General features: G+C 36.7%; 1 protein-coding gene across 1 annotated transcript in view; it reads left to right on the top strand.

Annotated features, from left to right (window-relative positions):
* The window catches only part of HDAC9 (histone deacetylase 9), a 278167-nt gene that overhangs the window by 231734 nt on the left and 24467 nt on the right, over positions 1–21966 (top strand). The window contains exon 23 of the mRNA XM_063411127.1: positions 16552–16685. Coding sequence (XP_063267197.1) covers positions 16552–16685 — 134 coding nt within the window. The remainder of the gene's footprint in view (positions 1–16551; positions 16686–21966) is intronic.

The following is a 21966-nucleotide window of genomic DNA, read 5'->3' as shown; positions in this document are numbered from 1 at the left end:
TCAACTGCTAATCTGAAAGAAAGGGCTTGAGAGTGGCAAATTAATTAATGATGGAGGAGGACATTTTCCAGTGTTTCAGCCTGGGAAATCCCAGGTGTGAGGATGGGAAGGCATTAGACATCTGAGCTGGAATGATTCTTTTGACTAGGTGGCTTAACTTCTAAAACACCAGGACAAATGATCAAATTCTCTTCTTTTTCTGGGATATCTAAAAGCCACCCTGGTAAATGCATACCACTTACCATGTTTTTGTCATGTTATTAGCAGAGAAGTGCCAGTATATTCAAGGGAAGAGGACACTGAACTAAAAGGGTGTTAGGAGAGACTGAGCTAAGTACTTAGCAGAGCTTTAAAGAGCAGATGATTTATGTCCTAGACAAAAAAGCAAGGTGCACCGTGAGTTGGTAGGACAGCAAATATTTTGAGTCAGATGTGTAGTCTGAGGAATTACTACTGGATTTAATGGAACAAATTTGGAGTAGAAATTCTCTGTGTGCATAGAATTGTTTTCAACTTTTATGAATCAGGAAATGATACTAGATGTTCATAGATGAATAGGCTCTAAAGCTAAGAAGATTATTATTATTATGACATGCTGATATAGCTATATTTACTGTGAGTAGAGCAAACACAATTTCTACATAATTTCCATGGTTTCTGTATAAAAATACTCCTGTTAGCTTGAAATTTGAATGATTATTAGAAATATATTAGTTAGTATTATTCTATAGAGAATACTTTCTAATAGTTTCCTAGTAAGTATATAATTAATATACTAGTATTTTATGATGATATTAGTATTATAACTTGCTTAAATGCTACAAGGATTTGAAAGTAGTTCTCCATAACCTACAAAATCTCTATCAAGAGTAGTTTTTATTGAGGCACTAAATGAAACATAGATTACTTAACTAAAATGCATTCATCTTTAATTTTATATTTACCTGAGAAGCTTTTCACTGAGCATGCTGTATTCACAATGCATGGCCTTGGCAGATGAAAGCATATTTTATCTGCCTAAGTGTAAGCCATAAATGAGCTTCCTCTCTCAAAGTTTGGCTTTCTGGATATTAAACATCTTATTAAGTCCAGATTTTTCCGTCATAGGCAGTAAGAGTATTTAATTCCAAAAATACCATCTTTTCAGAAAATTGGTGTAACTGATCTTCCTGGGGATATTTCTTTCTTCCTACTGAGTAGTAAATAGACTGGAGGGGTAGCAGAGGCAAAACAGCTAAATTTTCCATCTTAAAGGTAGGGAAGGAGATTCTTGGCAAATATTAAAATCAAGGTGTTTTTCCCATCCAATTTCAATGTTTAAAAAGGTCATAAATTGAATATAAAATGAAATGAAATGATAAATGAGACTTCTTTTAATACAGATCAGGTTGCTAAAATAGGTAGTTAAATTCCCTAAAAATAAAATGAACTGCAGAATCTTCAGTACTAATAAAAGCTTTCACACAAGTTCTTCACATAGATTTTTAAGAGTGATATTGTGGAACTCAGAGGTGTCTTTGCAGTAAGCTTACCACTACACTTCACTGGGAAAAAACATTTTGACATAAATTCAGCTGTCATTGTTGGTGATAGGAGATTCTGTTGGTTTTGTTATTTTACACTAACACAGGAATGATCTGTAACATAAAAAGAGCTTTCACCTCAGCTGCAGTTGTCCTTGCACTGTTAGCAGGAAGCAGCAGTTTAAAAGCGGTGCAGATACGGATATGCTGTGTTGAAAGTGAGAGAAGAAATAGAGTAAGTGAGGAGACACCCAGCAAACTCCCAACACACAATTGTTAAGATTTCTCAAAGTCCAGCTGCCTTGCTAGCCCCTGCTTCTCCATCTCTTTCTACTCCATAAATACCCTGCACATACCCTTCAACACATGCAGACTGGTAATGTGCACACAGATATCTGGGCTGACAATTAAGAATTATGGCGGGGGGGGGTTAATATTCTTCAAACCTCTGGACACCTTCAGGACTTGGTGCATGTAGAAATTGTTTTGGAGGTAAACTGCAATTAAAAATCCTTCTTTGCACCACCTGGTGTTGGTACATATAGATGGCACTACCAATGTACTAAAATTTTCCAAGGAATGGAAGACCCTAAGGAAGAGAAAGACTATAAAGCCAGCTGTGGTGTTTTTGTTGTTGTTTCAGCAATTTGGTCCTTGAGCTGAAAGGGAGAGAAAAAAACAGGAAGAAGCTGGCCACAGAACAAATAAATATGGCATTGGCTCATATTCATTACAACACATTGGATAAAAAATGAACAATGGCAACTATCAGCTTTCATGCACTTCCTTGGAAAAAACCAGTGTTGTGTAACTTGGCCAAAAAGATGATGACATGTACCACTGCACACATACAGCCCAGAAGGGGAGCCAAACGAGCACCAGAAGAAAAGCTGTTTTATTTGGAGGTCCTGTTTACTTGGAATATTTATTACTTTCATCAAAAATATCAGTTTAGCATATCACTTGCACAATTTCTACTCTTTTGGTTTTCATAAGAATTCCAATAAACTCATTTTGCTACTGAATGGGAAAGATATTAGAAAGATTCAGAGACTTGGGAGGATAGAAAGGAGAAAAGAAAGGTCAGCACAGAAGAAAAGGCTTAGATGAAAGTATGTCAGAGCAAAGCTTCCCATGAAAGATTATTGAGAATAAAGCTTTTTTTAAACAGACATAAAAAACCAATATATAAATCAAGAGCACAAAAGCCCTGTTTTATGATTTTTTTCTGGTGCTGTTTAATTTTTTTATATCTTTTTTTGCCATTGTTAAAAAACAGTCAAAACTTCAAAGGCACGCTGCATGTGTTCTAAATCAGGACTTCAGTGCTGATGTATGACAGCACAAAAATTAAAACTAAATAAATGTGCTGTCTAAACTACCATATTTCTCAAAAAATTACTTTAAAGGCTTTAAAAATTAGAATTATTGATTGATCTTACTTTACCAACCATAATGTTTTCACCAGAGTAAAGGACAAAATATTATATTAAAAAAGAGAGAAAGAAAAAAGAGTGTTGTCTGAACATATCTGAACACCTGTATTTGGCTGTCTTGCAGTTTTGTCAGACAGGCGAGGGGGAAAATGAAACTTTCCAGTGATTTGTCAGATAGTTGGTATGGAGTGCATAATTTTTCAGTTTATTCACTGTTTTCTGCAAGGCTCCTTTTCAGTCAGGGTAAATCGATAAAAACAAGGCGGTATATCTGTGAAGGAAAGAGGAGCATTTCTAGTCCTCCAAATAAAAATGGTTGTAGAATGGATGTATTCTCATGAAAAACAGTTTGTGCAAGTTTTTTTACTATTTTCTTTTCAGAATATGAACTTTTTAGCATGTTGAGTTAGCATTCCTTTTTAATTTACTTACTTTGTGTAGGATCTTGCTGTTTTGGCAAGTCTGACTCTAAAGGTATCTGGCCACAGCACACCCATTAAATCTGCTTGCAAAAAAAAGTTGCATGACTGAGGTGTTTGTGGCGTCCCTTTTCCTCTGGCCTCTACTTTTACAATGGCCATTTGCTGTTCTTCCACTAAGTCATCTTGATTTGTATTGACTCACTTGTTTTATCAGGTTACAAAAGGGGCAAGTGGCCCTGCCAAATAGGAATGTGAATGCTGTTCTTTTTCATAAATATTTCTTTTACTTTTAGGACTTATTCACCCCATCTCTGCTAGTATTCTTTTTCCAATTCTTTTTAAGAAATAGTCACCAGCTCTAATTTATGTTTTTATTGAAGTCTGAGGAGTGGTATTTCTTTGCAAGGGTTCCTGGATATTTGTGATCAAGAGAACTGTTTGTCATTTTATCTTATTTAATCCTTACTCTTTTCTGTTCAGTTGCTTCAGTGACACATAAGGAGAGCAGATACTGTAGGATGTCATTTTATGAGCACTAGTAAGGAATAGATAATTAAGTTTAGGAAGCTGAAGTATGCAGTGTGCTGGAAGTCTCTGAGCTGAATAAAATGTCTGGCAAATGCTAACATATGTTTACCAACAGTGTTACTAACATGAAACAAGGCTACACTACCTGACCTATTCATTTACTACTACTTTGATCAGTTCTATTAATGTTTAAAAGATTGACCATACTTAGATGTAATCTAGGACAGGGATAACATCCCAGGGAGTTTGAGGTATTCTGGGCTGCCCCAGCTTTAACCACCTGACCCTGATATCACAGTTAAAATCTCAGATCCCTGAGATTGTTAGTGGTGCCTCCAGAGGCTGACTCAAGAGTTCTAGAGCTCTCCAGGAGTGGTTAACCCCAAAAGAATCTATCAGGGTTAGTAGCAGATTTTTTTTTTTGTATATACTAAGTGCCAAATTTGCCTCTCCCACATGCAGAATTCAGAGTTTGCCAAAATTCGTCTTGGAGCCGGTTACTTTGAAATTTTTAATTATCACTGCTCATATAGATAACACATTTTTATTTTTGATAAATTTTGTAATAAAGAGCTTACAGTGTTCCATCAAGGAAAGGGTTCATCACTGTTTCCGTATAGGCGTCACCTAGAGCAGGTGTATAGAAGTGATATGTGTGCTTTTCATATTGAACTTTTCAAGATGTGGCCTGAAATTTTGTTTATAAAAAAAAATAAATACCAAGAATTTCAGACACTGCACAGTTATGTAGAAGTCACATTTATATTGTCTATGTTTCTGCTTGTGCCTTTTTCTTTCTTACCTTTCCCTATAATACTGTCTGCTGTCCAATGATCTGCTAAAACCTATCATTTCTCTTCTCCTCGTTTGATTTGTTATTAAGATAGTATCAGCACATAAAATCAAATAAATTAAAAATTTGAGTCTGGAACCACTGAATGTAGCATCAATAGAGACTCTTTCCAGAGCAAGTTTTCCAGTTTGGCAGAAACATTTATCCATATGTAGGATGAATGAGTTGCTCTCTTCAGTTTTGCCATAAGTTGTTTATACACTCCTTCTTTGGAACAGTAAATCTAGAAATTGGCTACAAAAGCTGTGCACAAAGGAACATTATTTGGGTTGTAAGGTCAATTGCTCTGAAGTTAGACCAAGAGAGATTTATGATTGCTTGCACAATGGACTCCTTTTGCATATGCTGTAAGATAGAGATGTTAATTAAATGACCATCTACTTTTCTGGACCTTTGCTTTCCTTTGCATAGAGAAGGTCAAGTTCAGGTTTTAACTATAAGCCAGCAGTAAATGCTAACTTTGTAATTTCTACTTAAAGCTAAAAACTATAAGAAATAAATGTTCCTCTACCTCTCCTCTATGTATCAGGTTTTTTTCTGTTTTCCACTTTCCAATAATTAAAAGCAATCAAAAAACTTAACAAGTTCTGTGGTTGATTAAAAAAATGGCATTGTGGTACTCTAAATTTCTTTTTTCTTAAATCTTAATTTCACATTAAATTAAAATGTTTTTATTTTTCTATCTTCCAACGTGTAACATTATCTATCGCTTATGCATTGCAACTGCTCATGAAAAGACACAGCTAGAAATTTGAGCCAAACTCTGATATAAATATTAACTTGTTTGCATTATAAAATAGTCCCACAGAACAGGTAATAGTCATGTCAAAGCAAATATCTCTCGAGCATTTCCAGACATACAGAGAGTACAGGGAGATTGTGCGAGAAGTGCAGTATGTGCAATTACAGTACAGTACAGAATGTGCAAGAAGTAAAAAAATCCTAGCCTGACTGGGTCATAAGGACTATTCCTGCCTATTTCTTGGGTGTCTGAAACAGGATAGGAAGAAAAAAAAAAATTTTTTACAACCTTCTTTGTCTGCAACCATACACCTGCTTAATCACACCTGTATCAGCCCTGCTGGCTGCATGTGTTGGATTTCACACCTTTTGAATAGCAACATCCAGATCTTGCTCTGATTTGTACAGATTTTAGCACTAAAGAAATGGTTTTTATTAATAGCTATCACTGCCAAAAATCATCTTAAGTCTGGAAATTACTTTTTTGTTTATCTACATGCAAGCCCTTGTCTTCAGACATGTTTACTACTAAGATCTGAGCATTCAGTCCTTGCAAGTGTTACAATAGATACAAAGATTTACTGTTTGAGTTCACATTGGGTATAAGGAAAAGAAAAATATTTCTTTGTTTGTTATCTTTGTTAAAAATATTTCCAGGCCATCTTTGAGTTATTCCAGGTTGGGCTAGGTAGATGCCAAGGCTCATCAGCTTGAGATGGAGTCATACATCACCTGGGAAAGAGATAGAAGCCACCTTTTCCACTGCTACTAAAGATTTGTATTTATGGAAAGGTAGTTTGTGTTTATTTGTGATGACCCATTAGAAAAAGGCATGGTCTGGGAAGATATATAAGTAGCTAAAAGGTTAGAAGGAGGAGATGCTATTAGTTCCTCAAGTCCAGATGAGTTCAGGAAACTTGTGCATTCACTTAAAATTTCTCTTCTGGTTGATAAAATATGGATCTCCAAATACTCATTTGAGCTTTAATGTGTACTGTGTTCACAATTTCTAAACTTATTTGACTATGGTTAAGAGAATAAAATTGTCTGCTTTTAGTATGCCACGTTTGAAATATAATATATATTAGTATGCCAGTTCTAGAAATATAAATCCATTGCATCCATTGGATTACTTCAGATTTTGTCTCTGTGACAGTATGGTAGTGTGTCTGATTAAATGGCAATTGATGTGATTGCTCCTAGGGAGATCAGGCTGTTGTCAAGTACCTGCTTATTTAAATGTTTTCATTGCTTTGAGTGTTATCACAAACACTTTTGCCCACACATAGAATCCTGTCAATTAGCGCTGTGCCAGCTGCCTGTGTTTAAACCACTTTTTAGATAGCAACTTATCACTGAGGAATCCAGAGTACACTGCAGCCAAAAGCTGAATGATTTCCATATTAATATTACTCTCTCACCTTTCTCTGCAAATAAAGGATACAAAAATATATGCCTGGGGGAAAATTCAGAAATGCTCTACATCCCCTTGTAGGAATAATATCATAAACTTATGCTGCTCTTTTTACTTTCTGACCCTTTTTGATGGTTATAAGAAAATCTGTTTCCTTGACAGTGTTTCATTTCATACTCACATTAGTTTTTTTCTTGCTCATCCTTCCATATCTTTGTTATCTATTAATCACAAGTATATTTATTTGTGCTCTTATTTTATGTCTCTTTTATTAACCAAACACTTTTATGCTTTTCCCAGTTCTCTTATGTCTCTTTTTTCTTTCATCTTTATCTCTCATGACTAATTATTATTACTAATTAATTAATGCCCCCCCCCCCCATAAATTTTAGCACTAAAATCTAGGTACAAATAGTGAGAAGATTCTAAAATTTTGGTCCATGGCCATTTATTTTATGAAATTAAATCAGCACTTTGGCCAAAACTGAGAATGACTAAAAAGTTTATCCTCTGCTGGAGTGACCACTTCATGTCCTAATGAGTGGAACTGTTCTGAATTTGATATTTTCCCCTGTTTATCTCAATTTATTTATAGTGAGACAGTTGATTGCCTTTCTTGTGTAGGGTTTCTAAGTGGCTTTTCTATGAAGTTTGGAGAATTTTTGCCCAAACTCTCAGCTACTGTGGCTCTTCAGCCTTCATCAGAGCAAAGAGTAAATGCAATCCTGATGTTGCAATTTGATATACCTTATTTGCTAAGATTCTAGAGTCACTAGAGAGCTTTGAGCCACTGCAGCAGGTTATTTTACTTCTGGCTGTTAAAACTCTACAGGGAGAAACAGTAGCTATTCTGGTAGTAGATTTTCAGTGTCTCCAGCTAAAAAAAGCTGATGTACTGTTTTCTCTTGAAGAAGAAATAACTGTTGTTGCTCAAGAAACAGTATCTCAATGTGGAATGAATGGTTTTTGCCCTGTTGTGAACTTCCCACTTTTAAGGAGAATGACTAAGATGGCTGTTGCAGCTGCAACAACATCTGGAGTCCTCAAATTACCTTGACACTAGTTAGCTGGATTTAGGTCTGAGTGTAGCACAGAAACACCGTTGTTTGTCTTGATGTTTCTATTGTTCAGTGAATATTACCGTTTATTTTAGATTTTCCAGCTTCCCTTAACACTGCTGTCATGCTATAGTAACAGCAGAGATAGAGGTAATTTGCTTATGTGTTGATCCTGCAGAATCAGGAGTGACTCTGCTCCTCACTCTGAGAAAATCCAGAAGGTAGTACTCCTTGACTGCTCAGCCAGCTGAAGGCATCTTTCACCCATGTCAGCTTATGGTAATTGTTTTTACTTCCTCTAAGAAAAGGTAGAAGAAAACCACTGAGTAAAGAACTGCATAAGGCTTCTGAACCACTAATTTTCAAGCAGTAATAGGTGGGCCACCACTTGGCTGCAGAATCTCACAGAAAGCCTCTCTCAGATAACTGTATGTTGGGAGACTGGAAAGATATGGGTGAGATGTTCAAAATTGTAGGAAAATATTTTATTCTCATATGTATTTCTTGGGGGATTTGAGAGGAGAGAAGAGCACCGGGGGTGGTGGGGGGGAGGGGGACTGAGGGACAGGGATAGTGTGGTAGAATTTCTATGGAAACAAAGAGACCAGAAAAGAAAAATGTCTTCTACATATTTCCACGTATTGTGCATGAGAGCATAGTGGCATCAGTCCTGCCTTCACCTGAAGCCCGTGCAGGTCCCTGCCACCTTTTCTTGTGCTCCCTGCAGGTTAAGGCTTCTGCAAACTCTGCTGTGTAATAACATTACTGACAAGGTTCTGACATAACTTCTCTATTAATAGAGAAGTCTGGATAGAGTCACCTATGTCATTCAAATGGTAGCTACAGTTGCTTTTGCAATTCCACCATTTCAAGGCATTGGTGTGTCCTTTTAATAGCATGAAAAGGTACATATGGGCTGTTGTCTGGATTGAAATCACATCTTTAATTCTTACATGTTTTTGTAATAGAACAACAGAATAAAAATTTGCTCAATGTATTTTACTTGGAAATTGCAATTAAACAGAAGACTCTAAGGAGTCAGACCCCAAACCTAGTTTCAATACCATTTCCTCTAGTGAGTTTTACACATTACCTTCTCAATAAGTGGTGACAGGTAGTGCATTTCTGGGTGATTATAGCATGTGTCAGGTGGGGTTAACAGGCACAGGGCCAGAGGCAAAGTGAATAACTATATGAGATGTACAGTAATCCCTTAGAAACCAAATGCCTTATTCCCTTCTGATTTTACAAAATTATGTTTATTAAACAATGTGATCCAAATCCTGAGGGGCACTAGACCTCTGGTACTAATAGTGAGTTCACCAGGAAACTTGTTGCCAAATTGGTCAGGAAACAGAGTGTTTACTTCAAGTCTATCCACCTACAAGAACCTCTCTCTGATATGCTTATTGTATGTATGTTGCTAGCCTTGGAATGATGAATGGTCCACATCTGGAGGCTAGGTCTTTAGATGATGGTATATGCTGATTAACACTGGCTAAGGAACGAGCTCTTAATTTAATCTTATATGTTCATGTGGTAGGGTCAGTAAATGACTGAAAATAAAGAGAGAGCCTTCATTTGTATGCACTGAGAAACTGTATAATTTGGAAAGATCCTTTAGTCCATGATAATTTTCTTGGCTGAATTTATTAGAGCATCTTCAGAAAATGGCAGTCAGTTCTTAGCTTCTGAGTGATGGGGTTTAAATCAGATCCTTTGTGTTAGCCTCCTGGGTCAATTCAGCATTAACTGACGTGGCTTTTCATCAGTTAGAAAAAGAAATAAAGATAGATCTTCCCATCGGGAAGATATTTTCAGTTATAACTCAGTGCCCACATTTCAGCTATTCATGTATAACAGCAGAAACTTTGCCCCACATATTTTAAAAATGTGTCAAGTTGATTTTATAGGCAGTAGCATTATAATAAACTTCTCCAAACTTAATCAAGCTTACTGATTTATTTGGATAGTCAATAGTAGTATCTGATTTTCATTCCAGTGCGGATTAGAAACAAATTCCTCATACTTTGAATTATTTTTTTATCAGATGTCTTGTTTTTTAGCCAACCCCTTACTGAGTCTAGACTCAGATTTGGAGATATAATCATCTGTAACTTGTAACATCAGATGCATATATTGTATATCAGTTTAATCAGGCAACTTGATCAGATTTGGAAGAAGTTATGATAACAGTAATACCACATGCTCTATCAGCTTGGCAGATTTCACAGTATGTGGGACAGATTTTCACAGATAATTATTAGGCTGATTAGTCTATCTCCACAGAATCCCTTTAGAGGGTTTTTAGTCTCCAGGAAAAAAGAAAAAAAGAAAAAGCTCTCCAAACTCCATGGAGAATCCCCTCACTTCACAGATGAAGCAACAGCCTTTTTCAGAGAGATCTGAATCCAAGACTCTGAAATACCACCTTGCTGTATGAAGTCCTGCAGCTTCTCTCTTCTGGCTTCTGCTTTCTGATGCACAACTACTTGTTCTTGAAAAAACAGGGAAGATCTCTGTTGGATGGATCATCTTGCATCCTATCTGGCTTCACTTAGTAGAAGATTTTCTAAATAGGAAGCAAAATAAAAAAAGAGAGGAAGGATAGTGGGACAGTGAAGAAATTATTATTTGGGCCAGCTATAAGAAGGGGCAGAAATGTAAGGAAACAGAGAAGAAAGGAAGGCACAGAGCAAAGATCTAGTAAGAACAGGGCTAAAAACATCCAGCCTCTTTTGGGAATATCCAAGGGTTCCTGCTTTGACTTTGGCAGCTGAAATCTGTGGTTGAATATTTTCCCTCTGAATACACATAACAGCACTTTAACAGTTCTAAAAGCTTCATAATTATTTTGTACCTTACTGTGACTTTTCCTGGAGGGTGCAGAATCCCTAAAGCTTGATAATGCAAGTTACAAAAGAAATTCCACCCTTTTATGTTTACCATGAATTAATTGGGAGAAAAGTTTGGGGGAGTGTTCTTCCTCCATATGTTTTCTCTGAGGAACATTTTGCCTGGTGGTCAGTGCTGCCTTGTGTGGTGAAGGTGTAAAAGTTCCTCCTCCTGAAGGACTAAGCAAATGCTACAGACTGTATGATGCACTTGGATACCTCCATATCTCAAGGGAGTTGAAAATGCCATCTTACTGAGCATTGCAAGGTCGCCTCTTTCTGTAGTGAGACAGGTTTGCAGTATTTGACTTTCAAAGTGGTATCCTATGTACACTTGAATAGATATTAAGAGAGTTTAATAAGTTATGTTCAGCGTAACATCTGAAGAGCAGCTAATTATGAAAAACATATTACTGTAGACCTAATAGGCATGCAATAAAAACATCTATTACATAACCTGTTATTCCCTAATAATGTGTTCCTGAGACTATTGGTATTTATTTAACATGCAATTACTGTCTAATTTAATATAAATTAAATGCCTGCTTGAGACATTTAATTTGAAGTGTTACTGAGCTTCCTTCTCCTGTATTAAAAGCAAGAAATCAGCAGCTAATGCCTGGAGGCCAAATGTACCATTTAAATTCAGGTACCTCAACACTCACATTTGTAATTTCAGCCATTTGGAAAATGTTTTTCATAAGAATGTATTTGGCGTTAAAATCTCCTTTCCCCCTCACTCAAGGCCACATCCTGCCAACTGAGTCAAGTCTCTGACTTCATCCAAATGAAGTTTTGATTGAAAAAAAGGTCCTGAATTAAGAGCTGAGAATAAAATATGTTCTCTTATCATAGAACCCAAGTTTTGTAAAATGTCCCAGCCCTTGCTGGTGCTGGAAGGGTAAATTATAATTTGACTCCTGTATGGACATATTTATTTAGGACACGTAGCCTGGTGACTCAGGAAGTTATGTAAAAACTGACCCAGTTAATTTTAGATGCTATTGTTGGAAGAATATCAATGAAAATTAATCAAATAGTCACGAAGGAACCACAGGGAAGGAGCACGGAACACTGGTGGGTTGAATTTTGGCAGCGATCATTGCAACAGTTTTAATGAGAGGAAAACACATTGTCAAGTAAATTAGAGAGTAATGACATGATTAAATAGTAAATAATAGTTAAATACATGCTTGGAGGTCCAGGACAGAGACTGTGGAGGTTTTGTGTTTTGCATGTATTCCTCTCCAGGCTGCTCTGAGTATCCAGAGGAGCTCACCAGAGCTCTGCCTGTAATTTAGGGTTGGGTTGTAGCTTTTAAGACACTGAAGCCAAAAGAGCTGTTGGGGCCCTGCTGCTGAGGCTGAAAAAGCTGATGCTTTCTCCATAACTCTAAAGCTTCTCCAGCCTTTTGATTGTTGACGTGTCCTTGTTCCTTCACCAGCCGTTTCCAATGAGCAAGGGCCAGCACCACGGCTTTGTTCAGCTTGCCATCACCCAAGAAATGACTGCACAGGAGACATCTGCTCTCCTTATGCACAGTGGGGGAGAGGAAAGGAGTCTCTTTTCTGCTGAGGCAGGTTTAGTCCCCACTAACTGGATGTTTCCACATTTGCTGGCAAGCAAATTGAGTTGCATATATGACTGTTTATGCAAACAAGGAGTGCTACAATGCTGGCTGGGACTTCCCCCCATCCATATGGTTCCTTTCCCTGTCTGCTGAGGAAAGGATGCAAAAAGAATGACATTCACAAGTTGTCTTCATCCTCAAATGCTTATTTTGCAAAATGGGAGGTTGTCCATACGAACTCTGACTGGTTAGCTTTACTTCCACCACTCATAACACAACACATGGTTGTGTAATGAGCCAGCCAGAGGGGGACTGACCTGGATAAGAGGTGTTTTACCTGCCTTCTGTTTACCACTGGCCATTTCAGGTTATCAGAGCAAAGATACCTCAAAAACAATGAAAGAAAACTCTAATAACTCTGCATTCCCTTTTTATAGGATTTTTGTACGTCTTTTTGGTTTTCAGTAAGTCTGAGTGTAGTCCAGGTGTTCCACTGACTTTAGTCAAATGAGGCTTCAGAAACCTCACCCATGCCATTCCTTGCTGCTTAGCAGAACTAAAAAGAGTGTGAGGAGAGGTTATCTGTTACAAACAGGAAAAAAATACAGGATCCTTACTGAGGCATTGGTCCATCAGGCCACTAAAAGATGAATTACTTCCTTAAATGGTAATTCAAGTGATCAGCACACTGTGTCTTTCAATAACAGCCTGAATGCTTGCTCATTAGTATAATACAACAATAATTTTCTCTCTTTCCACTTTCCTACACTAGAATAATTTCTTACAAAAGTCTGAATATTGTATATCCTTCTATAATAATACTGCAGGAGGGGAAAATGTGTAATTAAAAATTACACGTTATATTTTTGTTTTGAGATTTTGTATTTTTACTTCAAAGTTTGGCAAATAACATCTCATAAACAGCTTATCTCTCCAATGCATAAGATGGTTTATAATGGTTACAGTCTTAATCTAGTCTTCTCTGCTTGGATGTACATTGTGCACCCCCATTTTTTTTGTGAAGAAAATATAAAACACTTGGTGAGTAGGAATTTCAAAATTATTTAGTAGTGTTTTGTTTCTTGTGGAAATCAAGGGTTAATAATAATATTTAATGGGATGATAGCAAATGAATATTAAATGCTTTTGCAAGTTCTACCCATGAAACCCAATTGCTGGACCTGTGGATGAAGCAAGTCATTTTAATGTTTAAATTACAGAAATTATGAGAATAATAGTTGGCACAAAACCATTCTCACAATTTCCTGGCACACTGTATGAGCCTAATTTAAAAAAATGCTGCACTTCTCTGAAATGCAAAATCACTGAGCACATTTACAAGATTTCAGCAGGTGCAGTAGAAGGGCCAAGAACTGCTTCTGATATTCATGTGAGCTGGAAGGCCCAGGATTCAAAATGCTTGTCTGACTCCTTTCTCACCTCAAGTTGGCCAGTTCTTGAGCTCCTTATATCAGGGGAGATGACGGATTTTTTAATGGTGTTTGTTGCTATTTTCTTCTTGTTTTCATTAATTTTGGCTTGAACTACAGTCCATCTTAAAACTATTACTTGACTGGGATTCCTTTCTTTCCATTTTCTGACTTCTGCACTCCAGCAGATTTCCTTGAGGAGGCTAACATCTTTCCTAGGTTGCTGCAGTGACACGGGATCCAAGTTTCTTTGTTAAGAATTTCCGTAACTCATTCAGTCACTGGTGATGTTGATACTGTTAACTAAAATTATTTCTTCACTTTCTAGCAAATCACTTTTACTTTCTCAAGGTAATTATACTGAAGAAAAGCCCCATCATGTTAACTGGGTTTGGAAACAGTTTATCCTGTTACTGTGATCCCTGTTGGGAAAGATGCTTTCTGTGTAGCTCCTTGTAACCTGATTCAGTCAGGGCTGATTATTACAGCACTGATACTAGGAAAATCATCAGGAAACTGAGCAGACAAACTAATATTGCAACAATGATGATAGGTTATATTATGTATGGTTGACTAAATGAAGAAAAGGCATAGCAAAAGTCTTTAAATTTATTGCCCTACAAACCTCAGAAGATTATGATGTGGAGATAGCAGTATTTGCAGCCATACAAAATTCCCCAGTGTGCAGGGGAAAAGTGGTAGAGCTTTCCCTTCACAGAGTCTGTATAACACAAAGGATAATGTAATCTTAAAAGTGCTTTTGGATTCTTCACACACTCAAAGGGTGAATTATAGATGGGGGAGCCTGCGCCTGTTTGTTCTTCTTCATTTCCTGTAAATGTTCTATCTTTGACTCACTTTGCACTGTTGGCACCCTCTTCTTATGGACCCAAAGATCTCATGTGTATCATGCAGACAGAAACCATTTCTGTAGGTAAAAGACAGCAGAAATTGGCTAAAGATCAAAGGTTACCCTCATTCCACTCCTTCCTTCACTTTTATTATCCTGTCTAAATTTGATCTTTTGTAGAGAGGAGGGGAGGAGGGGGTTTGGGGGTGTTTTTTTGTTTGGTTGTTGTTGTTACTGCTGTTGTTTTGGTTTTTTTCATGAGGAAAGGTTGAGTTTAAATAGGAGTTAAGATTTTATTATTATTTAGCCCTTTATGTTATTTGAACCACAGTGTAGTTACTTTGCTAGAATCAAAACTGCAGTACTTTTAGGGTACAGAAGATTGGGCAGTGGCTCAAGGAAACAGTATTTCACCTCAAGTGTTTCTATGATCATCTATATGTTAAGTGACAAGTAGAAGAGTTTTGTTGTTTTTGGATTTTTATGTTTGTACAGCTAATCCAGATTTGATATAATTAAAGTTCCTATTCTAAAAACAGTTGGACATGTACTTAACAAAGATGTCCATTTTACAGCCTAAGATGTAAGACAGAAACTGTTCAGTAAAACAGAACTACCCATGAGTTTGGAAAATTTCTCTGGAAAATATGCTGGTAATTTTCACAGTTTTAATTTTTGGTCTTCTTCTTTACTGGAACATACTAAAAAGATGATGATTTTCCTGTCTTTATAGAACTCCAAGGTCTAGCAGGTACCTTCTAATGCTTTATTTAAGGAAATGAAATGCAGTGGAATGAGTAGTGATGACCATCAATGGAGCAACTAGTACAGATCAAGTGGAAAAGTTAAGAACAAGATGTGATGTTTATTTAATGTCAATAGTTTCAAATCTTTATTTATCATTTCTTACTTGAAAGAGATTAAACAAAAACAATAGCTGTCCTAGGAAACTACCACAAAAATTCTTCCAAAACTCTTCACTCCAAATTGACATATTTCATACTATTTTTCTTCTCATTAAAAAAATCAATAAATTACCTTATTTGAATCACAGATGAAAACTTTGTGGTAATGTCTGTGTAGTTATAGATCACCACAGAAAATGAAGTACCATCATATTTGGCTGTGGCGCAGAGTTTCTTAGAATACTCTTGGTCAGGAGTGAGTAATACTGGTAGAGATAGCTACAAAGTTCTAGACAGTTTTGACCTATACCAAACCCTTGAATTAAAGTTGTTAGTGCTGCTTCTAAAAACATTTCAAGATGGACCTAAGAAGTAACATATGTTTCCACTATCTCTCAGTCCATGATTTTATATTATTCTCAAACCTCAAATATAGAGGAAGAAGTAATTTTTAAATTAAAAAAACCCTTTATCATCCCACTTTGAAAACACAATTATTTTTAATTATAGCACTGTCATTTAACTACAAATATTATTTGTCATATCAATGCCATAAGTGACCAGGGTTATGCCAGATCTCTCTAAATAACATGGCCATATGCTCTTCCTATATGCAAATAGGAAGAGAATCCAGGGTGATAATGGTTAACAGAGGTAAGAAGAGACATCCTCATGTTTCACCTAATCTCTAACAATGAGGGATCAGCACAAGGGACATTATCTCAGATGTGCCTCATAAAAAATTCCATATCCTAACTCCAAATCATCTGGTGTGGGCCATGGTCAGAAATAGGATAAAGAACTAATATATCCTATACTGCCTGTAGAGTTTTCCAAAGCTTTCTGCATTCTCATGCAGCAGATGTGAAACACGCCTGCAATGTCTGTTCTGCTTTGATTATTTTCACCTCTGTGTTTGCATGGCAGGCTTTGGTCATCTAACCAAGCAGCTGCTGAAGCTGGCGGGCGGCCGCGTGGTGCTGGCGCTGGAGGGAGGACACGACCTTACCGCCATCTGCGACGCCTCTGAGGCCTGCATAAATGCCCTGCTAGGAAACGAGGTAAAACAGAGACCACGGCAGGTGGAGAACATCAGAAAAGCTTGCTGAAGCTGCTATCTTCGGTATTCTTTTAGTAACAATGGTGCCAGTCCCTTTTCCATTTGGTATAAAAAGCATGGAATCTGAACATGTCTTAAAAATGAACAGATCTGGTTTGCATAAACAGCTCTAAATTAGATGATTATACAAATTTGTTGGTGTATGCCTAAATTATTCCCAGTTCTGACTAATATTTAAAACCTCCAAATTGCTTTTAGTGATATGCTGGATACCAGACCTGACATCACTAGTAGTTATTGGTGTGCATATCATCTACTAGGAATGGACCATTTACCCATCTATCATGAAAAAACCTGTCTTTTTCAAGGTAACTGGTAATCTTCGAAACTGGGTATTGTAAAGGCACATATTTTGCAGTATTTTGACACTTCTGAAACATTAATAAAAATGCGTACAGGATTAAAAAAAACTATAAATGAAGATTTGGGTTGATTTTTATGCAGTTGAAATGCAGTTTCCAAGAGTTATTGAACACTGTACATATTAATAACTTTTGAAAGGAGACTATACGACTAAGTAAATATGAGTATGTGCAATTTGTGTACACAAATGCAAGATAAGGATTACTATTAGTGAAAATTTTTCTGCTATCCATTAAAAAAATATCTTTTATCCTATAAATACAGTGAGAAGGAAAAAAATTGATGAAGGTGCAGTGAAAATAATTTATGAAGGGACAAAAACCTTTGCTATAAATTGTGAATTTTGCAAGATCTTGTTATAAAGTGGAGTGTGCTACTTTGTTTCCCCCTCAGGGGAAGTCTTAATAGCTATATAATCTTTCCAATCAAATGTGTTAGTGCCAAATTGCAGGCAAGTCTGCCAATTCCCTTCCACTTCAAGGCTTCCTACCTATGTGAATAAGGTGAAGTAACGTGTCTTCTGATGGATGTTTGGTATAACAATTTTCTAAGTGTTCTTTTAAACCTTTGCTTTTCATCTTTATGACACATCAACAATGCTTATTATATTTTACATTACACATACAATGAATAAAGTGTTAGCTTTTCCAAAAATATTCTCAGAAATGTAAAACAGGCACCAGAAAAAAAGAGAAAGGTTTCAATGGGTTTTATCTACTGTCACCTTTGACATACTCCATAAAGGAAGTTTTCCAGCATGGTGGTATATGCTAGTTAAAAAGCTGCTCAGCTCAGTGTTAGTTCTTTTATTTAGGTACTGAAATATGGTTTACAAAACCCAGCTTGAGGCATTTGACAATCTTAGTGAATGCAGCATTGCCTTCCTATCAGCTGCCATTCCAGGGCACTCTCATGGATATTTCTGTTGTCATCTTCCCTGTGATAATTACTTACAGCACCAGTGGCTTTTCATAGCATTTCTAAACCCATTCCCTGAAGTTTGCACCCTTGTGGGACTAATGTGAATGGTTCTGTGCTGATGTTGTGAGGTATCCTCCTCTGTGTAGGTGCCTAGATCCCTCTATCCAGTTATGACCATTTGGTGGTGCTACCCATTTATGGAAACTCCCTTATTTTGTTTTACCACTGTATCAAACCCAACTACTATTTCTATTATCACTGAATGAGAACAAATACAAAAACCAGCATGCAGTCATTTTTAATTTGCTTGTAAAAGAACATGGTCCTTAATAACTTGAAACATCTCAGGCAATAAGTAGTTTTCTCGTGTCCCCTTGCTAACAACATTGTCTTCTGGGATGTACATCAAGTGGTTTGGTACAGCAGAATTTCAAAGACAAAATAGGCTATGGCTGTGGAGAAAAGCATTCCAGAGAAGATGTTGCTACCAAGAGTACCATGAAAAACCGACATTGGCTTAAAAGAATAAGTAGAGGTGTTGCCATGGAGCAGACACTAATGAGAAAGTCTGATACCTAGTTGGCAGTTAGAAATAGATTTATAGCAATACACACCACATGGCCCCCAGCATATATATACACTGCTTGATTTCAGCATACTATTCATGAACTTGCACAGTGAACTCCCAGCGTGTTCTGCCAAGGACAGAATTTTTTTTTTTCTTTAAACAACCAATTACTATAATTTGAGGATGGATTATTCTCTGAATGCAATTCTTTACAGGTGATTAATAGGACAATTATAACTTATTATCTGCATTTCACTTTTACAAATAATGGTATATGCTGCACCCCTAATTTAAAAACATTGGCAAGATTAACTTCAGTTCTAAACACCACACATGTACTTGAACTCAAATTATAAAGGTTGGGAAAGGCCTTTTTGAGGTACCCTGCAGTTTGTCAGATGTATTTATTCATGTGCTGAGGATTAGAATTCATAAACATTTTGCAGAGCTTTTTAAAAACTTTTTCTTTTCTTTTGTTGTTTTTGGCCAGGACTTTTCAATACAGAAATTCACTGCTTCATGTGTCCTATTACCAACAGAATAACACTTAAAAAAAATTCTAAAACTAGCCACGACTTACAACTTTCAACTTTGAGGGAGTGCTGGTCTGATATACCTAAGAGGTAGCATTAAATTTACAAATGCAAAATGCCTTCTTCTCTTAGTTTCTCTCAAAGAATCAAGATGGAAAACAGATTAAGATCCAAAATAGATACATTTTAATTTATACATGGCTTATAGCTTAGTGATTGGTTTAGTAAGACAACTTCTTACTCTTCTCTTAGAAAAAAGTAAATGAAGACACTAGGAAAATAATACTCTATCAAATTAATCTTTAAATAATTTGATCATGGAAGCAGTGCTATAAGTAACAGAGAATTTTGAGGAGATTCACATCCTTTCTGACAGCAGCTGGAAAGAAGGCAAGACACCCTATGGTATCTGAAATGGCTCAGTTTGGTTTGGTTTGTGAATACCTTTGTAAATAATAAACAAACTAAGAAGAAAATTATAGAATTAAGGATAAACTTTATAAAGATCAATTTTTAATTAGAAAGTTTACATGTAAAATGACTTTTAAAATATTTTGATATCTTAGGTTTTCCTCTCTGTGATTCTGTTTACAAGCAGAAAGTTTCCATGTCACTTTGAGAAAATTCCATTTGACCATTTGCAGACCTAATTAGAAGCACTAGTAGGTTATCTCCTTGGAAGGAAATCTTCCTAAGAGGTGAGAAGAGATTAAGCAGCTGGATTCCCTTGAAATCCAAAATGTAAACATGGAAAACCTTCTGGAAGGTGAAAAGGCAAGATGACAATCAGTTGCCTTAAAATATCCCTGAATTTTCTCAACATGATTTGATAACTGGCCTGTTAAAAGAGCATCTGTCAAAACAAAGGAAAAGATGGATTCAGACAGTTCCAAAAGAATCATTGCTTTTAAGCCTGTCTGAGATTATGATATGCATGCTGAAAATTAAATTCTTTCACCTATTGTGACACTCTTTAAAAGATTCTACAGTTTTTCACACATTGATTACATAGATTTAAAAACTCATTTTTAAAGTGTATATGGATATACATATGACTTCAATTAAGAAAACCATTGAATATTGGGATTTATATTTTATTCCAAGAAGACTGTGAAAATTGGGTTGAATATTGAGTTTTTCCCTAAAAAAATCTTCATTGTGGAGTATGGAAATTCCACTCTATTTTTCCCATCCTAGTTCTGGTGCTATAAAGAGCTCTGCTATGACTTTTGGTCTCTGGTGGTGGTGAGTAATGCTGCTCTAGACAAGTAAGGGTATGTGTTGTGCTTTCTTTCCTGCACATTATTTCTGAAGAGGCATTACTTGGATTTAAAAAATCCTTGGGCATGGGCTTTCTTTGAGTCCAGTATGCTAAATCCTATGTTTTATTTCCAACATAACTACCTTCATATAGGAGTTCATCTGAAGCCAGAGAGAGTAGGGAAGTTTTCTTTTAAGCACAAAACTCTTTGAGTCAAAACCTAAGGATTTAGCTCTTCCTTCAACCCTTTTAAAGCAGACAGGTGTGGTACCTCCATGGGACACAGAAGTCAGTCTAACATCATGGTCCCTGTGATCTGCCTACAGGTTTGGGCAGTGTCTCTTAGCTCCCCGTGGCACAGCAGTTTCCTGTGGTCTGTAACGAGTGATAATTAGTCACAGATGGGGTCATGCTCTTCTTTGCACAGAGGAAGCAGAGAAATGCAGTCCACAGTGCCTCTGCCCAGCGGGACCCTGCAACAAAGGCGCAGAGAAGATGCACGTCTGCTCTCATTGACTGTGGCAGCCAAGGCTGAATTTGGCCCCAAGTGTAAAAACATTTTTAAGTGACTAAATTTAACATCTTCTAGTAAATATTCTTCTGGCTTGAATTTCAGTCTGAAGCAGAATTTGACAAAACATTGTGATTGGTTGGCTCCCAAGCATGCTTGAAAACTTACACCGGACAATTTTCTTGCAGAGTGTGAAGTATGTGCTTCTTTCTTGCAATCTGTTGAGCTGGCATTTAGGAGGGGATGGTAATTTAAGTGGAAAGCTTGCACTCTGCAGCTTTCCTGCTGATGATGAAACGTTGGCATTTTCTCCTTTGTGGAATTCAGTGTCAATCTGGGGCTGCTTGCCAGCTGGGCAGTGAGCTCTGCCAAGTCAGTGTTAAAAGGGGTTATTTACCAAAACAGGTAAGCATTTCTCTCTACAAAAATGGAAATATTCATGGGAGTAAATATAGCCTGAGACCAATTTTAAATTGCATGTTAAACTTGCTCACAATCTCACATCTTCATTGTTAATCTGACTCTAATACTAGAAAATAATGAACACCAAGTCTAAACCACCTGTCTACTACTGCTTGTATAAACCCAGAGTCTAGAAATAGACATCTGGATGGGATAGGAAACTGGATCAATGTGTGTGCCAGAGGTCAGCATAGTGACATCAAAGTTCCCAAGGTGGGCAGTGCTACTCAGGAAGTGGTTTGGCCAAGGAAACAGAGAATGTTCTGATTCCAAGGTATTGCTTGGTTTTCAGGGACTGGCAGGTGCTAATGATCCTAATGACCCTGTGTGTCTTTGAACTTATTCTGGATGAAATCTGTTTTATTTATTTACTGCATTGTAACCCTTTCTCACAAAAATACCTGCCTGAAGTGCTTATATGTAAATAGAGAGTGCAGAAACTCTGAGAAAATTTCTAATATAATAATATATAAGAGGACCTGTGAGATGTTTGAATTTACTCCTCTGTAATCACAGACAACATTAAGAGCCACAAAGCTCAGTCTTTCTGCTGATAGGATTTTTACATAGTTTAACAAAGAAAGGGGGGTTGTGTTCCTTCCT

Source organism: Prinia subflava, chromosome 1 (genome assembly GCF_021018805.1).
Source record: "Prinia subflava isolate CZ2003 ecotype Zambia chromosome 1, Cam_Psub_1.2, whole genome shotgun sequence".
NCBI lineage: Eukaryota > Metazoa > Chordata > Aves > Passeriformes > Cisticolidae > Prinia > Prinia subflava.
The sequence above is the reverse complement of the archived record's forward strand: the minus strand, read 5'-3'. Positions and strand labels throughout refer to the sequence as shown.